The sequence below is a fragment of the Austrofundulus limnaeus genome, unplaced genomic scaffold (genome assembly GCF_001266775.1).
Source record: "Austrofundulus limnaeus strain Quisiro unplaced genomic scaffold, Austrofundulus_limnaeus-1.0 Scaffold49, whole genome shotgun sequence".
NCBI lineage: Eukaryota > Metazoa > Chordata > Actinopteri > Cyprinodontiformes > Rivulidae > Austrofundulus > Austrofundulus limnaeus.
Window position 1 is genome coordinate 1,079,296 of NW_013952451.1, and position 19,686 is coordinate 1,098,981.

The window sequence follows — 19,686 nt, forward strand, 5'->3', positions numbered from 1 at the left end:
GGTCTGGAGACGGGTCCTCAGTGGGTCCACAAACAGATCCAGGCCCATGTTGAATAAAGGTAAATTAAAAAGAACACAGTTATAGTATCACAGTCACAGCCAGCAGACTCATTAATCAGACAGCAAACATTTTTCTACACATATTGGTCACTGAAATCTGAAGGAAGTAGTTTGGTAGTAGTTAAAAATAGATTAACTTAGTTAAACACAGTTTAACTTTGATTTACGGTGATTCTAATTAAAATCAATGTCTGTGTAGTTCGGACAAAGCTTTAAAAATGTAGCCAACAAGGTCTTAATAAACAAAACAAAATATAGTCAGAGAAAGATTTTTAAACTCACTGTTAACACCAATTAGGTTTTGTTCTTTTCAAGCCGTTCTAAATAAACTTCGACTGAACAGGAAACATGAGGCTGTTTTTTCTTTCCTATTCATTTCATCATGCTAACACTAACACCATGCTAACAACAACAATCAACGAAGCTCTACTTTCAGCATAGAAACTGTTTAAACACATCCTCTTACAAATACTGACAAGTACTACATGTACCAAATGTGGAAAAAAAAATACAAACAAGTAAAAAGAGTTTAACTTACAGTTGTTTAAGGGTTTGATGGTGGGCCACTTGAGTCCCCCTGCTGGCCGGGTCAGAGCAATGCCGTTATGTGTTTTTGAACTTGCATTATTTTTTTCCATTATGCAGTCGGTTTTATGAATGCATCAGTTTTCTTTTTTAGTTGTTCATCATAAATCCACTATCTACTTTATTGTTGTACTACATGACATGAATGACAAACTBAAAAGCCTCCAAATGCTTTTCCCTTCAGCAAATTGTTGTGTTTATAAAGAGTTCATCTAGTCTCAAATGAGGCAGTGGTCATGTCCCCCTAGTGGTCTGGCTTAGTTACTGTTTGCAATCGATCTTTTCGGTGTTCCATGCATAATGTCTTATTTTGACAGGTAAAAGAATTGTACTTGTAAATTAGATTCGTACTTGTAATTTGGCCAAGTTGTAACTTTTTAACTTGTATTTGTAACTTAAAAACTTGTATTCTCACATAAGAATTGTACTTGTAAATTTGATTCGTACTTGTAAATTTTATTCGTACTTGTAAATTTTATTCGTACTTGTAATGTGGCAAAGTTGTAACAAATTTATGTACGTTTATAGACTTACATGTACAAATTTAGACTCTTACACATACAATGATTCTGACAGTTCTCTTACCTGATAAATTGGGTTTTAGATTTGCAGCATTTTTTTACACCAAGTAAGAAGTGTTTAATTTTTCCTTTTAGCTGTCGTGATTTTGTAGTCTTTAAGACCTGCACAGCATGTAGATCAGAGCAAATAGGTTCTACATGATTTCACCCTTTCACACTAGAAGCAAAGTGTCCTGGAAAAATAAATTATCCTTTAAGGTCCTACATTTCTTCTCAGGCCAAGTCAGTGACGTCTTTTGCTTACCTTAAATGTCATGTTTTATGATTTTACTCTTTATCTTGTTTTCTCTCGGACAAAGTGTTTTAAGGTCAGGACAACATCTGTTAGAAGTAATCATTCTTGTTGCTGTTTTTTCAAACATCAATCTCTCCTCGGCCCGGTTTTAGCACCAAGAGACATGTTTATTGTCTGTCTGGATAACATTCTGCATAAATGCGTGTAAATGAAACTGCCTCGGTGCACACATTTTGTACCACTGCCCTGTGTGACATGATGTGTGCCTTGCAAATTGCAATAAATCCTGTTGAGCATTTTCACCGAGTGCTTTTTGTTTTTGGATCTCACGTTTCTGTCTAGGTAAAATAAAGATTTCCACGACAAAAGTTTCACAGAAAACCTTGTGCAACACAAACTGACCACAAACCTGTATTCTTAAAAACACTTGACTCAACAGTAAGGTAGAGTGTCAAGACCAAGACTAATTATCTGGAGTTTTTGTGCGTTTGAGCCCTGGCTGTCAGTGCCGTTGAAAGGATTCCGGGAAACGAAAGCATCAGGACAAATTCCTAGGAGCAAGAGTCTGAGACATGTCTCTGCTTGATAAGCATCCACCTGACGTTGTTTTGAAGTGCACACAGTATTCAATACCTAATGCACTGACGCTGCTATAAACATGCAAAAACCAACAGAATCCAGTTTGATTTATTGACTTTCAAAAGAACATCAATATTTTGTATTTAGACTAAATGTTACCATGGTTGCAACCATTTGTTGGTTTTGATTTGGACTCATTTATAATTAATCTTGAGAATTATTAAAAGCAATTAATCAACATGCATTGTCTAATCTCAAAATGATCAGACTGCATGTTTCATCAGCAAATGATCCAAACTGAAAAATGGCATTTTAAAGCAGTCCAGAAGAAAGGATGATCAGAAATCCTTCCATTAAAAGAAACAATTTGTGTTTTTAAGCTGTTTAAGCTCGTTCTCTTTAGGCGTGGGCAACCATGGTTATGTATTCTATGTAATCTTTCACAAGCTGCAGCAGGCTGGTGGGTGTCATTCCCATCCATCGGATCAAGCTGCCTGTTTTCCTCAGCTGCTTTTTTTTTTCCTTTTTAGTTTCCAGTTGTTACAAGATGTTCTAACCCTTCATTGTGTCTGCACTCAAAAAACATTTGTGGTCAGTGAATGTTAAGTAATGCATTTAGCATTACATTTACTCAGTTTAGCACAGTAGAACATGTTGACATCATTTCTTTAAGTAAATCCAAAGCAAATGTTTTTTTTTTGAGTTTGAAAATCATGGCCTGTCCTTGCATGACCTCCTTTTATTTTGCGCTTAATCCTTCGTCAATCCTTGTTGAAGCCTGAGATCTTAAGCATTTTTTTCTAAGATGAACCAGTACTGTTCATTTCATTGTCCAAGATTCGCTTCCAGGGATGGTCAATTCTGGTCCTCGAGGTCTGCAGCCCTGCATGTTTTACTGTTTTCCCTTCTCTAACACACCTGATTCAGTGAGAGAATTACGTCTTCCAAGTTCTACAGAAGCCTGAAAATCATCCAATCAAATCAGGTGTGTCAGAGAAGAGAAACAAGTAAAACGTGCAGGGCTGCGGAGCTCGAGGACCGGAATTGACTATTCCTGCTTTAGGCCTTTGGTGAGAGGTGTACATTTTTGAGAATCTTCCTACGCAGCTCTAGTCTTGATTTCCTTCGAAAATCTTCCGTTGGTTGTTCCTAGAACATCCACCTGCCTGGAACCATTGACTTGTTTTAGCCTGGGTCTTCAGTTTGAAGCCACGGTTTCAACGGTTAAAAACACATTGAGTCACTGGTTTCAGTTTGACAGGGAAACAAAGTTACATAATTTGCAGAAATACTTCTTTGTTTTCGTTTGTGTAGCCCTACTGTAAAAAACGAATTTGCTTAATTGGGTGAATAATTGTTTTTACTTAAAACAGATTTAATTTCATTCCCAGACAGAAACAAATGCAGGAAATTGGTTTAAATCCAAAGGATACAAAATTTATTAAAATATGATGCAGCCTCATTAAAACAAAGGACATGTATTTTACTATCTCTACATATTAATGTTAACGAGACTGAACAGTATTCATGTATCAACAATAGTCCTGTTCTACCCACAGTATCAATGTTTCATCTCAGTTTCACAATGAACAAATCTGGGGGGAGTAGTTTATGGATCTAAAAGGTCCATTTCTCAAATTTGGCTTCCACTGATTTGACCAAACCTTTGCCCAAGACTTTAAAGTCCTCCAATATGGCTTCAACATTTGGAACGGTTTTGACTTCTTCACCAGTCACCTTCGCAGTTCTGGCAGTCATCTGGGATGTCTGATGAAAGGAAATGTAAAAACATCAGAGTGATGAGTGCTGACACGTAGGTATGAAGAGGATGAAGATGAAGCAAACTAATAATTCAAAGATGATCACAGATAAGCTTGTGAGGAGTCCAAAATGCTTTTCATGTAAGTTCCTACTGCTTCATGTAAGACAAGGTGGCACAAATGTTACCTTAAAGGGTGCAGGAACAAAAGCCTTTGGTTTCCATAAAACGGAGATCACCGTTCCACCGTAGGGATCACAGAAGAAGAGGGCCAGGTCTCCAAATGCCTCCTACAAAAAAGGATTAAGGAATGTATTTAAAAACAATTTGTAATATTTCTTGTAAAACAAACTGCACATTTCTAAGAATCTATAAAAGCATCAAGTATTTTGTTAAGAACTTTTGTTAATTATACTTATAAATCAGCACAACTGCTTTAATCTATGCAGTGACAGTTCCAAGGATTAAGAATAAAAGCAAAAATGTTTTTGACTGAAAATTCGTTGGTCATGCACACAACTTGGATAAGTGTATAAAATAACAGCACTCTGAACACATTAACATTTAACACTGGAAGCGAGGTAAGGGTGGGGGTGATTGTGTATCCAAGTTGGCGTCTCCCTCCGGCTACAGTCAGTTAGTCACATATCCTGCTGCTCGCACAGGACAGGAGCTGCAGAATGACAGGTGCTTTCACCTGCAGTCTCTAACTGCTGGGCTCACACCGCTCTGCACTGATTAGATACAACTAAGGTTCTAGTTATTCATGAAAGCCACGTTGGTTTCTTTAGACCACAACAAGAAAATCATGTTTGTTCCTTCACATTTTTACGAATGATGGAAATCAGTCATGGTGACAGATTTTAATCCCTGTATACTTTATTCCTTCCTTCAATAAGACCTTAGATATAACCCAAATGCATGTGTTAAATTCTATATTTTTCAGAGGATATTTCTCTTGAACGTTACCTTTGTCAAGAAGGTGCTCAATGCTGCATGTATACATACATTCCATGTTAGAAGACGAACAAAACCTCTCTTTGAAACTGAATCCAGTACAAACAAGCCTTACTCTTAGTTCATTCAGGTACAGGGACACAGGGTTGTAGTCGATAACTGGGAGGGCACCTCCAGACTGGGGTGTGCCGTCTGTAATTACACCCCTGCTGAAGGTGACAGTTGGTGGGTCCACAGCTCGACTGAGAAGAGGAACTTGCTTCGGGTTCAGATGAATCAAAACATCGTAGGCATCCAATGGAGGCCGCATAATCACCTACAAAAACACGCAGAAACATGTATTACAGTGCTAATAAAAGTCAGAACTTTCAACACATAAGGCTAATGAAACTTGTATTGTTGAAGGATATAAAGGCTTTTTTACCCACCCTCACATCTTGTGTCTGGCTTCCATCCATCAGCTGATGTTCCAGGACCTTCAAACTCTCTGCAGCCACCACCATCACACGCTGCAGCATCTGAAACCCCACAAACAACAAGCTTTCTACACCAGAATCATTTCCTGTCACTGAAAAGTAAGTAAGTCATTTTATTATAATCTGTGTCATGCACCACAGCAGGTGCCCAGTCCACACAGGCTTACAGGACACACTAACCATGTATACAAGCAGATAGAGGAACAGTCCCCAAACAAAAAGGATCCTCTTCCTGAGGTGACAGACCTTTAAAATAAACTGGGCTAATTGAAACACAAAACACTTGAATAAATACTGCCCTTTATCTTCATTGATTAAATTAAATTAAAAAAATCTGGAAAAACATCAAGAAGCTAAAATTAATTTCTCAAAATCATATACAAATGACAATACAACAAAAAGTGCATTTCATTCTCAATTTCACCCAAATCACACAAAACATTTATGATCCCCTTCTGGAACTGAACAAAATCATCCAGTTTCCAAAGACAAAGGCAAAATACCAGATCTACATTGTGCACATTGCATATGGCTCAGGAACATAAGCAAAATGTCATAAACTAAATTAAAAATGTAGCTTTGACGATTATTACTTAGCAGTGAAACATAACTATTTGTAAACTATTGCTAAAAACACTGAAAGCTGCATTTCAAGGTCAAACAACTGGTTAATTGTCACAAACTGCTGTTTGATTAATTGATTTTGGTTTTCTAAAGCCTTAAAATTAATAATTTTCACAAACTCGTTACATTTTAAATATGAATTTTACAGCAACAATATCATCTTCATTTGGTATAAAGTTAGATTCTATTTAAGTCAGTTCAGGATACAGTATTCGTTTTGTCTTCATGGTTTACCAAAGTTAAATGATGTGTCTCTTTGGATTTACTCAATACTTGTGACAACACACAAATGTTGTTTTAGATTAGTGTTGAAATCACATATTTGGGGTAGGGTGTTTACATTAAACAGATAAAATCAAAGTTACACAAGCTTGGAAACACTTTTTAGTTTTTCATCTTGAAAATGTAAAATCAGTCACAACATTCAAACTACAGATGTGCCTTACTGATTTGCAGCATTGCTATGTATTTAAGATGAATAATTTCCCCTGCAGTTACAGTGCATTTTCTGCTTTTAACATTACATGTATGGCCTTCATACCTGCAACATGAATATGTGTAGCGATGGTGAGATGAGGCTTTGTTGAAGCCTTGAAGTTTTTCAACAAATGTGTTGCAAAATGGTTCATTTCTCAAAGCCTCATATCACCTGCTCACTATGGCCATCTAGTGGTGAATAAATAAACTTAACAGAAAAAAATTTCTAGTTTACATTTCTTAATTGTATGAAATGACTTGAAAATAATTTACGCAAACATATTAGCACACTTTTATTTGCACCCTGTCTATGTGAGGTGGTCTCAGTGAAAATGACTGTGCTGAAAGTAAAGATGTAATAGCCTAAAGTGATTTATAACTGGGTCTTTTAATAAACACCTTATTGGGAGAAAACTGACCCAAGGGTCAAAACGGGTGAAAACTTTTTCTTGACATCTCAATTGTTAGAATAATGCAAATAAGGCAAAAATTAAATAAAATAAAAGCCACAACATATTTATCACAGGACATCTTGAAAAAAAAAAAAAAAGCAAACCTCATTTAGGAGCACAAACTCCATAAACAAAGCTTCAAACATCACATGCTTCAAACGTTAACTACGTACAGGAAATACAAGAATACAGTGCCCAAAAAAACAACAGGTTGACAGCAGTCATCAGCCATGTGAAATTTAACCCCCTAAAAGGCTTCGAGGACTTTCAGGGACAGGTGTCAGTCTTTTTATGTCTGTTTTTAAAAACTTTCCAGGGCTTTGAGCCCATTTTTTTTTAATTCAAACTTTAAAGATTTCAAGGACCAGTAGGAACCCTTGTAATAAAACCTGTATTTTAATTGTTTGATATTTATAGGCTTCAGACAATTATTAACATCAGAACAACCAGTAGTGGAGGAAGATTTGATCAAGTTTAAGTGAAAAGAGAAGTATGTTCAAACTTTTGACTTGTATTTTGGTAAACCACTTTTAAACAAGCTATAATATAAATAAGAACACTGAAGGCTAACAAATAGAGGTTCTCTTGTTTGACGCAGGAAACGTCATTCACCAGGACAAAGTGAAGCACAGAGGGACTGTGGCGTCTCTATTAAAACGTCATAGACTACAAAGATCCCCCTACTCTTATAAAGGAGGATGCTGGGAGAGGCTGGCTATTTTAAAGCTGCGCTTGTTGGAAGATCAGGGAAGGCGAGCACAGGAAACCTATCTGGGTCAACTACGCACCATGAGACGGTGGTGTGCCTTTCTCTTTTATGCACAACTGTGTGCCAATGGATTTTTTTACAGCTATGCTCACACTCAAACAGAGGAATACAAAACTACATATTTAACTTTTTTCACTACGACAGAGGAGAGCAATGAAAAGCAACTGGTGAGCTGTACCTGATGGGTCTTCAACAACCACCTGTATTGTTAATAAAATATTAACGTCAGTTATGTTCACAACCTGAGAATATTTTTTTACAGAAAAATTACAGACTAAATTTTGATTTCCCAGATCAGTGACTTGCACCAGGTTTTGGAAAAACTTCAGAACAGTCAATTTCCATCTCTAAGAAAAAAACATGGCTATCTCCCAGCGGTAAGCAACAAGTCCATCTGAAATAACCTCAGTGTTTTTATTCATTTTATAGGGGGCAAAATGTTCACTATTCTAGAGATACAATTTAAATTGTTTTCTCTTCTCTTTTCTTTTTGTAGTGTGATCCAGGGGAACAGTGTGCATTAAGAAGAGGCTCTAGGATTGGAAAACTATGCGATTGCTCTCTGCCGAGGACATGCAATTCTTTTCTGCATCGCTGTTTATAACGCTCAGCGTGAATAAGCTATTAAACACAACAAAATAAGTTGAATGTATACAAATACTTCATGTTTTAAAATCCCACTTTGTGCAAATCTATTAAATGTGCTGCGTTATGTGTATTTACGTGTACTGACCTGTATGCTTGGTGCTCGTCTGGTCCACAAAGACAACTTTTTGTCTTTAGGCGTCGCTATAAACATGACAGGCAGAGAGTCCCTCGACGCCATGAAGTCATTCTTGATCTCCGTGTAGTCTGCAGCTACACGTGACAGAGACACAAACAACAATTAAACTTGGCATAAAAACAGCTAAACGTACGGGCAGGATGTTAAAGTATGTCAAGGGAGAAGGGGGTCAGGGGGGTGGATTTGTTTGTGGAAACACTTGCCTGTGAGCTGGCTGTTGAAGTTGACTACCAGCGGGTTGTTCCTCCAGTCAAAGCATGAGAGCAGAAGGAGGAAACGCAGGAAGCCCACCTGAGGAGAGCTGAGAAGGACAGAGACATGCATTCACATGACCTACTGAGCAAAACAAAGCATCAGGGAAAACGTGATTTTCCTTGAAATACTTAAATTTAGAATTACCCTGGAGGAGTAAAGGGTGCAGGCTGCAGGAAGAGCGATGCCACCAGCAGATCTGCTGTGTCCTCTGTGATGTCATCACTGAAGAGCTGAGCCGCCAACCAGCGTTTAGCCAAGCGACAAACTGCTCCGAAAGACGGGTGCTGCTGCTGGAGACTAACAGAAAATAAGATGCAGTGTGAGATAAACCAACAAAATGAAACACAAAATGGTGAAAAAAAAAATAAACAACAGAACAGAGGTCACAAATTAAAGACAAATCAGACAGAAAAATGTAAAAACTGCTGTTTCCGAAAATATCTTTTTGTATTTACCCATGTAATGTGCTGGTAAGAAGAGGTTTGTGAATAGTGATCATCTCCAGAGCCTGAGCCTCCTCATTGTCCCTGACCACCAACAGCCCGTCAGCATTCACACTCTCCCGTAAAACCTGTGGCTCGCGATGGTACGCCACTTGAATTCGAAACGCCAATCCGTCCTGAAAGCAAAGGGAGACCCAAACAATGTTCTCAAAAAACAAGCAATACTGACATTGGGGGAAAAAAAAAAATTCACTAAATTAAAAGCAGTTTTTGATTTGCCACAACTTAAAAAAATAACTACCTTCCACACATCCAGGTGTGTGGGACATGGCTTGCATGTGTAATTGTGGTGCTTCTTGAGTAACTCTGCCAGTTGGATATGGAACGCAGCTCGAATGTGGCGAATTGCAAGGCGATCATGAGGCCATTTTCCACTCCCCTCCATGTGACAGATTACTGCAAGAGCATATAAAAAAAGTAACCAATAATTTCCCAAATCCTACTTGTCACAGAACAATATTGTAACTATTGAATGAAAATATGTCAAGTTTTTTCTAAAGCTGTGGTATTAACCTGTGATAGGAGTTACATAATGTGGACATGGTTTGTCTTCCTTTGGCACCAATGATCTTGAAGTCTTTTCTCTGTCAAAGAAGGAATAGTCCAGCTTTAATGGTTCAGGGGGAAAGACCTGAAAAACACAGCAGAGCAGTCAGAAGTGCTGGAAAACCAAAACTACATACATCTTTGATGGCATGAAGGTTTATTAGATGCACATCTTCAGCAGCACCGAGAGGTGCATCAGCTAACATGAGGTGTTTACCTGTGTGTATCTAAGAGCTGGGTGGGCTCCTTGAAGGGCAGTAACAGTTAGAGGCAGCTCTTCCAGCCTCCACAACTTCCTGCTAAGGTCATCATAAGACTGAACTACCAGCAAACTCTCCTCCTCTCCAGTACTAGGCACCTTAAACATCAAGACAAGCAACTTTGTGAGATCTCTGCAAACTCTCTGCAAATGTCCTGACAGTTATGAAGTGAATTTAGGATATTACAAGTTGTTTCAACAATGTAAAAGTCCGCTAACATTACAATAGTTGCTGATTCACATATGAAACATGTTTTGTTTAGTTGTTAGTTAAAAAAAAACATTTACAGCACACAATTGAAACGTTTAATATCCATAATTTCACTTTATAACTGTCTGGGTTTACACGGGCATAGTTTACAGATTTAAATCAACCCCAAAATAAGCTTTTAAAAATGTTTACCTGGCATCCCGTTTTGATGACGTCATCAACAAGCGCTCCGACATACCGCACACAGGATTTGGGGATATCCGCGTGACTGACAGAAATAATAAAAACAAATCCATTGATTTCGTTAAAATCGCGAAATTTATGTACAATTTCAATTCAACTTTAAAAATAACGTTTTTGCCTGAGTCACATTCCTTTCAGATAGCCGTAAGCGTAATTTTTTGCTGCACAAAAACATGAAGCGTGGCGCGAAAAGACGGAGCTCCGTGTGGACCTGCTTTGAGCAACTCGGTAAAAACTGGGTTCGCTGCAAGAAATGCCACACCACTTTAAAATACTGCGGCGGAGCCACCACCTCCATGATGGCTCATATGACCAGGCACTTGCCCATTGAACCGCTGGAGGAGGAGGACGACGACGAGAAGCTCGTGATTTCTGCAGCACCACGCACCGAGGAGGACAGCTCGTCAGAGGCCGCGCATGGAGCTAGCGCGTCCCCCAACACAAACACGACCGCCTCCCCGCCACCGGAGCGGGAACAGGGGGAGCGAAAACGCACGAGGCGGAGCTCCGTGTGGGATATTTTCATTAAAGAGGACAACGAGGTTCGCTGCACGATTTGCGACACCAAACTGAAATATATGAGCAGCACCACCAGCATGATGTATCACATCAAAAACAAGCACGCGGAAAAAGACGCCACGTCTGGCGACGGCGTGACCACGCACGCAGAGGTGACTGAACTTATCTGCAGAATGATAGAAAAGGACATGTTTCCCATCAGCGTGGTGAATGGGGATGGTTTTCGGGAGCTGCTAGCACACACTGTGCATGGTTATAAAATGCCATCTGCTGACGACATCGCACACAGTATTGAATACCATTATCAGGAGAAGGCAGAGAAGCTCCTGCTGCAGATGAGGAAAGTGGAGAAAATGTCTCTCACTGTAGATTTCTGGGCAGCCCTGCCATTTCAAAAGTACATGACAATTTCATGCTCATTCATTACCGAGGACTGGCAAGGGAGATCAGCTGTGGTGCACACACACAAGCTGCCCTCAGAGAACCACAACACAGAGAGCATTACTGAGCTGCTTCTGAGTACAGCCCACTCCTGGGGCATCGCAGAGAAAGTTATAACATGTGTCCACAACGGTACAGAGAAAATCTGGGCACATCAAGCGTGCACCTCTGTCAACATGAACTTTGTGACGTGCTTCGCCACAACGCTGCAGCGTGCGGTCACTGATGGGCTGAGTGAGGCCCTCCTCCAGATCGTCGCTGCTGCGGGGAGACTGGTTCAGCATTTCACTGACAACATCCTTGCAAGTGAAGCCCTGGAGCAGAAGCAGATGCAGATGTGCCTGCCGCAGCACAAGCTCATTAAGTCGAGCAGAGCTCGATGGGACACCATCTGCGATATGTTCGAGCGGCTGCTTGTGCACAGGTGGGCGATTAAAGCCATTCTCTCTGACCGCACGGTCACAAGCCGACAGGAAGCTCAGGCTCTTGAGATCGAAGATGACTGCTGGCAAATGATTGAGAACTTCACACCTGTACTGGCGACGCTGAAGTGGGCAACGACAGTGATATCTGCTGAGACGGAGGCGTCGATTTCAAACATCTACCCGATAACGTTCAGCCTCATTCAGATACACCTTGTGCCTAAAGAGAATGATGTTGAACAAGTCCTGGAGTTCAAGCTGAAGGTTCAGAACTCACTTAGAAAGAACATGGATGTGGGTGTAAACTGTTTAGTTTGAATGTCCTTGTTTTTACCAACTCGTGCAAAATATTATCATGACAGTTGTTTCATTTTGTGGTTTACAGGTCGACTCGTGTGATTTAGCTTCCAAACCAGCTCTGATTGCCTCGATGCTGGACCCCCGCCACAAACACCTCAGCTTCCTGACGCCAGCGGGGAGGCTGACTGCAAAGGTTAAACTGCATGAACTGGTTTCAAAATTAGAAACAGCCATTACTGCCAGTCTCCCAAAAGATGAACAGCAGGAGATCCCAGTCACACCTGACATTAGCCAGATGGCCCAACTCTCAAAAACAAGAAGCAACACCAAAAACACAATGGCAATGCTTCTTGGGAGCAACTACAGCTCCTCTTACGCCACCGACTCTGAGGCCCAGGTGGATTACTACTTGAGGGACATTGCTCCCTCACTAGACATAAATCCTCTTGACTGGTGGAGGGTAAACGGACCAAGATTTCCCAAAGTGGCAACTCTGGCAAAACATTATTTGTGCATACCTGGCATTTCACTGCCACCTTTATTGTCAGAAGCTGGAGAAACCTTTGCGACAAATCGCACAAGGCTGAGTCCAGAACATGTCAACATGATAATCTTTGTGAACAGAAATACATGATTTGCAATACTTACCGTACTGTTCCTAAAGCAAAAATAATAATTATATATATATATATATATATATATATATATATACACACACACACACACACACACACACACACACACACACACACACACACACACACACAGTATATGGCTCAGTGGCAGCATGACAGCTCAGTGGTTAGCACCGACGCCCCACATCAAGAAGGTCCTGGGTTCGATCCCCGGTTCGGACCTGGGGTCTTTCTGTGTGGAGTTTGCATGTTCTCGTGCTTGCGTGGGTTTTTTCTAGGTACTCCGGTTCCCCCCACCCCCCAAAACATGTACAATAAGTTGCCTTCAGGCCCAGGCCTCCCTTGAAAAAGAGATCTAAGATCTCAATGGGATTTGCCTGGTAAAATAACAGTAAATAAATATATATGGGAAGGGGAGTGGGGAACAATATGAAATGATTTAGTGACAGCCTTAACATAGCTGACAATGAGCCTAAAACAGACAGCAAGTAAACATGTATAAGTGCTTTACTTTACTAAGATGCTCACTACATCATACACCTCAGTTTTGTTTACTTGTAATAAATTCTAGACACAAATGCATTCTTTCTGGTTTTGATCCAAAACGTGAATGATCATTTTTACATGAACATTACTGTAATTCTTACTGTATAAAACTGTGCAATGCTGTAGCTAATTACACAAGACCTCTTAATGTTGTTTACAAAATAAATGTATTTTGTAGTAGTTTTCAGTTATTAAACTCTAATTACAGACTGTTTTGAACAAGTGATTACTTCAACGGATTTTCAAGGTATTTCCAAAATAAATTGCATCCGTGCTAATAATTTTTTCTAAAATGATCATACAACTTTTTATAGAAATTTAAAAATAATATATGTTGCAACACAAATCAAGAAATGCAACAAAATGAAAAAAAGCAACAATATGTTTTTCAAAAAACACAACAAAAGCGTAGTCCACACTGTAGTGGGCTTTTGTATCAGTAATCTGACTTTGGTACCTTATCTTTTAGCAACCATTTGCTGCATGAAGCTTCCTGTTTTCTGACTCAGAAAACAGCCTACACAAATTACACATTTGATTAGTTAATATATTGTATTCTTGGCAGAAAATATTTCTGTGCAAATACTAAAATTGAAGTTGTATCAGTTCAACTGATTTTATTTTGCCGTTATTGTGCATCTCTAAGCTCTGTTAAAGTTAAATACATACAGCTGGAGCAAGTGTGTGATGATCTGCTCAGGGACGAGCCGCTTCTGCCACATGCTGTTTCCATCCCACAGCACAGCCTCGGTGATCGCACCATCCTGGAAACGACGCAGCTCAGAGCGAGGGCCCCACAGCTGACGAAACTCAGCCGCCTAGCAGAGGAACGTCATTTTTTTTTATTATTGTCAACCACTAAACCAGCATACTAATGCATGCAAAACAGAAACAAGTGAAAAAACAACCAAAAGATGCCCGACACAAGCAAAATGTATATGCTTGCAAACAATTCTAAGTACATTCTAAGAAAATCTGTAGCATGTTTAATTTTAGCTACCAGACTTGTAATAAATCTGAAAATTTAGTAAATATTTCTAAAACTGAAATATGTTAGAATATACACAGTGTCAAATTCTCATTCTTGATTAAGTATTTGGCATCCGATTTCATCAAACAAATATATGGAGCCCAAGAGGGGACATGAGAGGTTTTTTTTTCTTTTGCGTTCCCACGCAATAGTATTGCATTACCTCACAATACCTTTTGCGTTCCCTCGCAAAAGTCATTTATCACTGTTGTACCTGCCGGTTTATTAACACATTCACTTGCTCACCATTAGCGAGTTAGCCTACTACTTTAATTCAGCTTCAGAATGAATATATCACACAGCCACGCATGGAAGTATGTCATATGCCAATATTTTAACACAGTGAAGCCACGCAACATTAATGTCAATTTCATGAACTTGTGGCAACACATCCTGTTTTGGTAACCRGATATTTCAAAATAAAAGTCTGATTTAATTCAGAACGTATACAAAACAAACTTTTGCATGGGAAGGCAACACAATTTAGCGAGGAAATGCTAACATTTGTGAGGTAACGCAAAAAGTTTTGCGAGTTAACTCAAAAGTATTGCGAGGTAACACAATAGTATTGCGTGAAAACGCAAAAGAAAAAAATCCCCCCATGTCCCCTCGCAGGCTCCATTCAATTGGGATGTCACAGTTTTTTTTTTATTTTTTTTTATTTTTTTGCAAACTGCTTTGTTACTTTTTCTATTTTAAACTACACTGAGAGAGGTTGAATACTGTATAAAGCTAGCCAAATTCTTGACCTTAAATAAAGAGCCAGGATCACTTAAATACACACATAGCAGAAACAGGTGATGGTACCTTGGGGTTGTCTGCAGGGGGGCCTCTTTCAAGGACAGAAGCAGCCAGCTCTGGCCTTAAGAGCAAACCAAAGGAGAGGGGAGGATGAGCTTTGTACTTTGGGGCTTCACTCTCTACAGACCACTGCAAGAAAAACAAAATTTGATTAAAAAATCTTAAATAAACATCCATTCAAAAGTTCAGAAAGTCTTAACTCTTCAGAAGCAAAACAGAACAAAAATGTTTTGTTTTTTGTTTCCTTTTTTTGCAGAAAACTGAGGAAGCATAAAGACAGACTGTCCTGTGCACACACTTTGTGGAATTGTAATAAAAAAAGCCTTGTTTTCCATTTAGGGCATAATACCTCAGTGTCAGGTGACAGGGAGTGGGTTAGGAGGTGAATCCTTTGGCCAAGTCCTTGCTGGAGCAAAGATAGAATAAAACGCAGAGCAGTCTGGATATAATTCCCACTGCGGTCCATCAGCTCGCTCATCAGATTCTGTTTCTTACAGCTGGTCTGAAGCTTCACCAAGTCACACAACCTGGAGATGAAAAGCACAAAAAGTGACAGCTTGGTAGAGTTAAACTTACCACTGTGATTTCAGCTAGCTGTATGGTTTAGTCACCAGCACTTAAAAGTTGGCATTATCAGACATAAACAACAAGCACAGTATACAGGTTATGTAGCATTCCCAGTGATCGACATAAACGTACTGGAAGACATGGTCACTTGTCCTTATAATGGTTTTGGGGGTCATAAGGAGGCACTGGAACCCATCTACTGTGGGGTTATCCCAGAACTGCAATGAAAGCGATGCCTCATGCTGCAACTAAAGACAAAAAAATGACAGCTGGTCAGTCTCACTGTGTAAATATTGTATCCAAACACAGCCCTTTTTATGCTACTTGCCTGTTTGTAGGTACAAGCGGTCATTTCAGCACACATGTTAAGATGTCCTGAAGGGTCAACAAACACAACCTGGAAAGCACTGTGGAAGTCCACGAGAGATGGCTGCAGGAAGACAGAAGAACCACGGTGAATAAAAAGTGTGACAACATGAATGCACAAGAAGAGACATGTGCTCACTTACAGCTGTGGAGTCCGGATCTTTGGCTAGGCTGATTCCGTTCACAGTCAGGTCTGTAGAAGCTAAAAGTGAAGATGTGGATAAGTCACGGGTATTCCAGAGAGTGAATTTATACATTTATTGATCAGATGAGGAAAAAAAAATTGTAATGTTTTTTTTTCTTACCCAGAAAATTCAAGCTGTTTCGAAGCAGCTGATAGGCTGTCATGGTGTTACTGATTCGGTGAGTGACCAGCAGATAGGCCATGAGCATTGAGGCCAGGAATCCATTAAAACAACCAGTGCCCTAAAAGGATATAGATGTGACAGCTCAAACAAAAGAGTACACAGAATATGTAAATTCAAAATAAGAAGTTAAGCTCTTGCGAGCTTGCTACCTGGTTGAGCTCTCTTTGACGAAGCCAGACTTTAAGCAAAGCCACTCCATCAGAGAAAGCTGAGCACTGAGCGCCGACAGCAGAAAGAAACTGCAGGTGAGCCCTGGGCAGTAAATCCCCCAGAACAGAGCTGTTGTAGTGTGGAGTGGGAGGTTCGCTGCTCTCTGAAACAAATGAATGACATTTGAACTAACAGGGTTCCCACACCTTGGTCAACATCAAATTCAAGGACCTTTCAAGGACTTTCCAGTACCAATTTCCTCAAATTTAAAAACCACGCGCGACAGCAATTACCTACTGTTACTGCAGATTGTTCCCAATAAACAGGTTTAATTTTATGCAAATTCAATGAAAAATTGAACATAGAAGTTGTTGATTCAGAATCAATGAAAGAAAGTGGATTAAATGTATACCCTACATTCATGTCTACAACACATGGACAAGCAATTATGTCCTGGGAGGTTCAGCAGCTCAGTTTGGGAGGAGGGGATGTGAGCATGTCCTGACGCTCAGTGAGGACAGGAGGAACTGTGGTGCTCTCACCTGGGCTCAGAAAGAAAGACCCGCCCTACTCTGCTCTGATTGGATAAAACTATGACTATGGTACACGTTATTTGTTGAAAGCCACGTCAGTTTACTGTAATCCTGAGTCATCCACCGCAACAAATGTATGTTTTTTTATTTAATTTTATTATTATTATTATTATTATTATTTTTACAGATGATGAAAATCAGTCATGTGAATAGAGAACTTCAATCCCCTGAAAAACAGTCAAGGACTTTCAAGGACAAGTGTAATTTTTGGCAGTTTTCACAAACTTTTCAGGGCCTTGAAATCCTTTTCTCATATTCACAAACTTTCAAGGATTTCAAGGAACCGTGGGAACCCTGAACTAAAGTGAGCCGCTGATGAGCATAAACTTTGACCATTTAAACAGTTTAACAAAATTTAGTGCATCCCTGAATTATGAATTTCTTTGGACAATTCTGAAATAAAGTAAAGTAGATACCCCTGTAGCTAAACAAACAAGAAACTGGGGTGTACTATATTTAACAATGACCTGTATAATTAACTGTCATACCAGGTGTCTGCAGTCCGGTGTACCACTCTGTCCTGACATTATTCCTGTCCGGGTGGAAACGACTGGGTTTGAAGAATCCAGGAGGCGGGCAGACATGAACACAGACAGTGAACCTTGAGGAGTCTTTGCCTAAATGACAAGACACAAAAATGCAATTCATTGAAAAAAACCCCAAATCACAACATGAGAAATCCCAAACAATATGAGCCAAATGCAGTGAAAAGTTGAAACAATTTAAGCCCAAGTACCCGGAGGAGTCAACAGCAGAACAGGTCGGAGCCTGTTCCCATGGAGAGAGGAGAAACGCATCGTCCCGATCTCAGGGGAGGATGTCAGATGCTGGGCGAGTCCTGCCAGGTAAAGAGCCCTCTTTCTTGGATACCTCTGGTTTAAAAAGTCTTTTGGCTGGAGAATCTCCTGAAGGCAAAAACAATGATGAGTTTACGTTCCGTCACAAAGCAGTCATGAAACAACAACATACTCTTCTCTAAGGCTTCAGGTGAAAACTTACAGCTGGCATTGTGACAGCCAGGTCCACTTTAATGTTCGGTTTGATGCAGGTGCCCAGCGGGTAGCTCCCGATCAGATCAATGGATGCTGGAGTTGCCATGTGGAACTTACCCTTTGTTGTTTTGGGCATGAGAAGAAAAGGCACTTTCACTGCGCCAGACAGCCAAGATAGGTCATTAACCTGAGCACACAAGACAGGACTGCTGAACAACTGTAGACATTACTGAATAAAGATGATTTTTTTTTTGTCTAATTGTTATGTTTTGCTTGCTCTTCAGAGCGCTACACACTTCAACTTTTGGTGACGTCGGCACATTCTGGAGCAGATTGGTGACTGTCTGAATGAAGGAACTGATTTGCTGATTCCTGCGCTCACCAAGGACAACCTCTTTCAGCAGCTCATCCATCTATTATTGGAAAGAAGACGTCACTTTATCTGAGACAGGTTAAAATTTGCAGGAGCGTTTGCTTTTGAGTTTTCATCACAGCAATCTCACCTGCATTTTGAGGAGGCTGCAGTGGAACAGAGTTTCAGCTTCTTTCAGCTGGTTCAGCTCCTCTGCAGTTGGAGGTCTGTAGAGGTCATTTCGAGAGAGTTTCACCGGGTGATAGACCACCTCCTCCTCCTCCTCAGGTTTGAGCCTCTTGGCTTTAATCAGGGGCTCATTTTCCTCCTCCTCCTTTTTGTCATCATCACAAGCCAAACCCAAAGGATTTATCTGTAAAATAACAGCAATAGTTTATTTTTTTTACAATATTGCAAGGTATTACTACATATTGTATAACCACATATCATTTATTACGATAATTACCATACATCTTTACTTCCTGTACAGTTTAGATATTTCGTGTTGATTTGATCTAAGAAGTGTTAAAACTTATCCACGTAAAAAAAGCTAAACCATATAAAAAGAAAATGAATCATTCATACACCAGATTACATCTGAACGCTAACCTACAGTAAAACACGATCCTGCTAAAATACTATTAAAACATCACAAAGGTTTCGTACCTGTTCTGGCTCCTCGACAACTTTTTGCTTCTTTTTCATATTGTAACTCGTTTCCAGCAAAAATAGTTAATTTACAAACTGAAAAGCAAAGCTAAACGCTGCTTCCTCTTCGTTCTCACGTGTATTAATGGGTTCTGAAACTGCTATCAACAAAATACTTTCTGATTGGCTCAAAAACAGTAAAGTTGAATCTTATTAGTCTAAAAAAAGTCAAGCCCCGCCTACTTTTTTAACAAGATAGGTTGCACCAGCAGCAGTCTTTTGAACATGCTTTGAATGGCTGAACCGACAGCGCCATCTCACGGTATCTAAACGTTATTTCATTTTCCGAGGAGAGGAAAAAAAACACCAATACTGTTTGTTTATGCGACTTTTTAAAACAAGAATCATTAGGGCGATGTGAACAATATGTGAGACTGAGCAATTTTTGGTTATTTAAGTATATTTGAAAACACAGGGAATCAAACAATACATAAAGCAAAGAAACTGTGCAAACTCATTAAAAATGTTGCAAGGCTTACGGAAACTATAAAACAGTCCATATTGTCTGGAAAATAAAACATGTATTCAATTAGAGGCCTCT

General features: G+C 39.7%; 2 protein-coding genes across 2 annotated transcripts; one reads left to right on the forward strand and one right to left on the reverse strand.

Annotated features, from left to right (window-relative positions):
• Positions 1 to 3,451: 3,451 nt before the first annotated feature.
• nol6 (nucleolar protein 6 (RNA-associated)) lies at positions 3,452 to 19,235 on the reverse strand. The gene is made up of 26 exons (XM_014008371.1): positions 19,104 to 19,235; positions 18,589 to 18,810; positions 18,382 to 18,498; positions 18,093 to 18,272; positions 17,830 to 17,998; positions 17,582 to 17,710; positions 16,500 to 16,663; positions 16,288 to 16,408; positions 16,126 to 16,184; positions 15,945 to 16,046; positions 15,749 to 15,864; positions 15,399 to 15,576; positions 15,056 to 15,178; positions 13,888 to 14,036; positions 10,305 to 10,380; positions 9,860 to 10,000; positions 9,610 to 9,727; positions 9,338 to 9,492; positions 9,049 to 9,212; positions 8,738 to 8,890; positions 8,542 to 8,639; positions 8,288 to 8,412; positions 5,185 to 5,274; positions 4,872 to 5,072; positions 3,988 to 4,089; positions 3,452 to 3,807 (listed from the first exon to the last, which is right to left on the reverse strand). The coding sequence occupies exons 1-26, from the start codon at positions 19,140 to 19,142 to the stop codon at positions 3,658 to 3,660; spliced, it is 3,441 nt and encodes a 1,146-aa protein (XP_013863825.1). The 5' UTR covers positions 19,143 to 19,235; the 3' UTR covers positions 3,452 to 3,657.
• Positions 10,387 to 12,738, forward strand: LOC106517500 (zinc finger BED domain-containing protein 1; the record flags this gene model as incomplete). Its single annotated transcript, XM_014008373.1, is given in 2 exon segments — positions 10,387 to 12,031; positions 12,123 to 12,738. Coding segments are annotated over 2 exon segments (2,052 nt in total). The 5' UTR covers positions 10,387 to 10,528.
• Positions 19,236 to 19,686: the final 451 nt, after the last annotated feature.

Coding starts and splice junctions, on each gene's coding strand:
- nol6 (XM_014008371.1), bottom strand. CDS start 19,142: ATGAAAAAGAAGCAAAAAGTTGTCGAGGAGCCAGAACAG. Junction 10,381..13,887: donor ATCACACACTTGCTCCAGCT/GTATGTATTTAA, acceptor TATTTCTGTCAG/TCACGCGGATATCCCCAAAT. Junction 4,090..4,871: donor TGTACCTGAATGAACTAAGA/GTAAGGCTTGTT, acceptor CCTTTTTTGTAG/GAGGCATTTGGAGACCTGGC.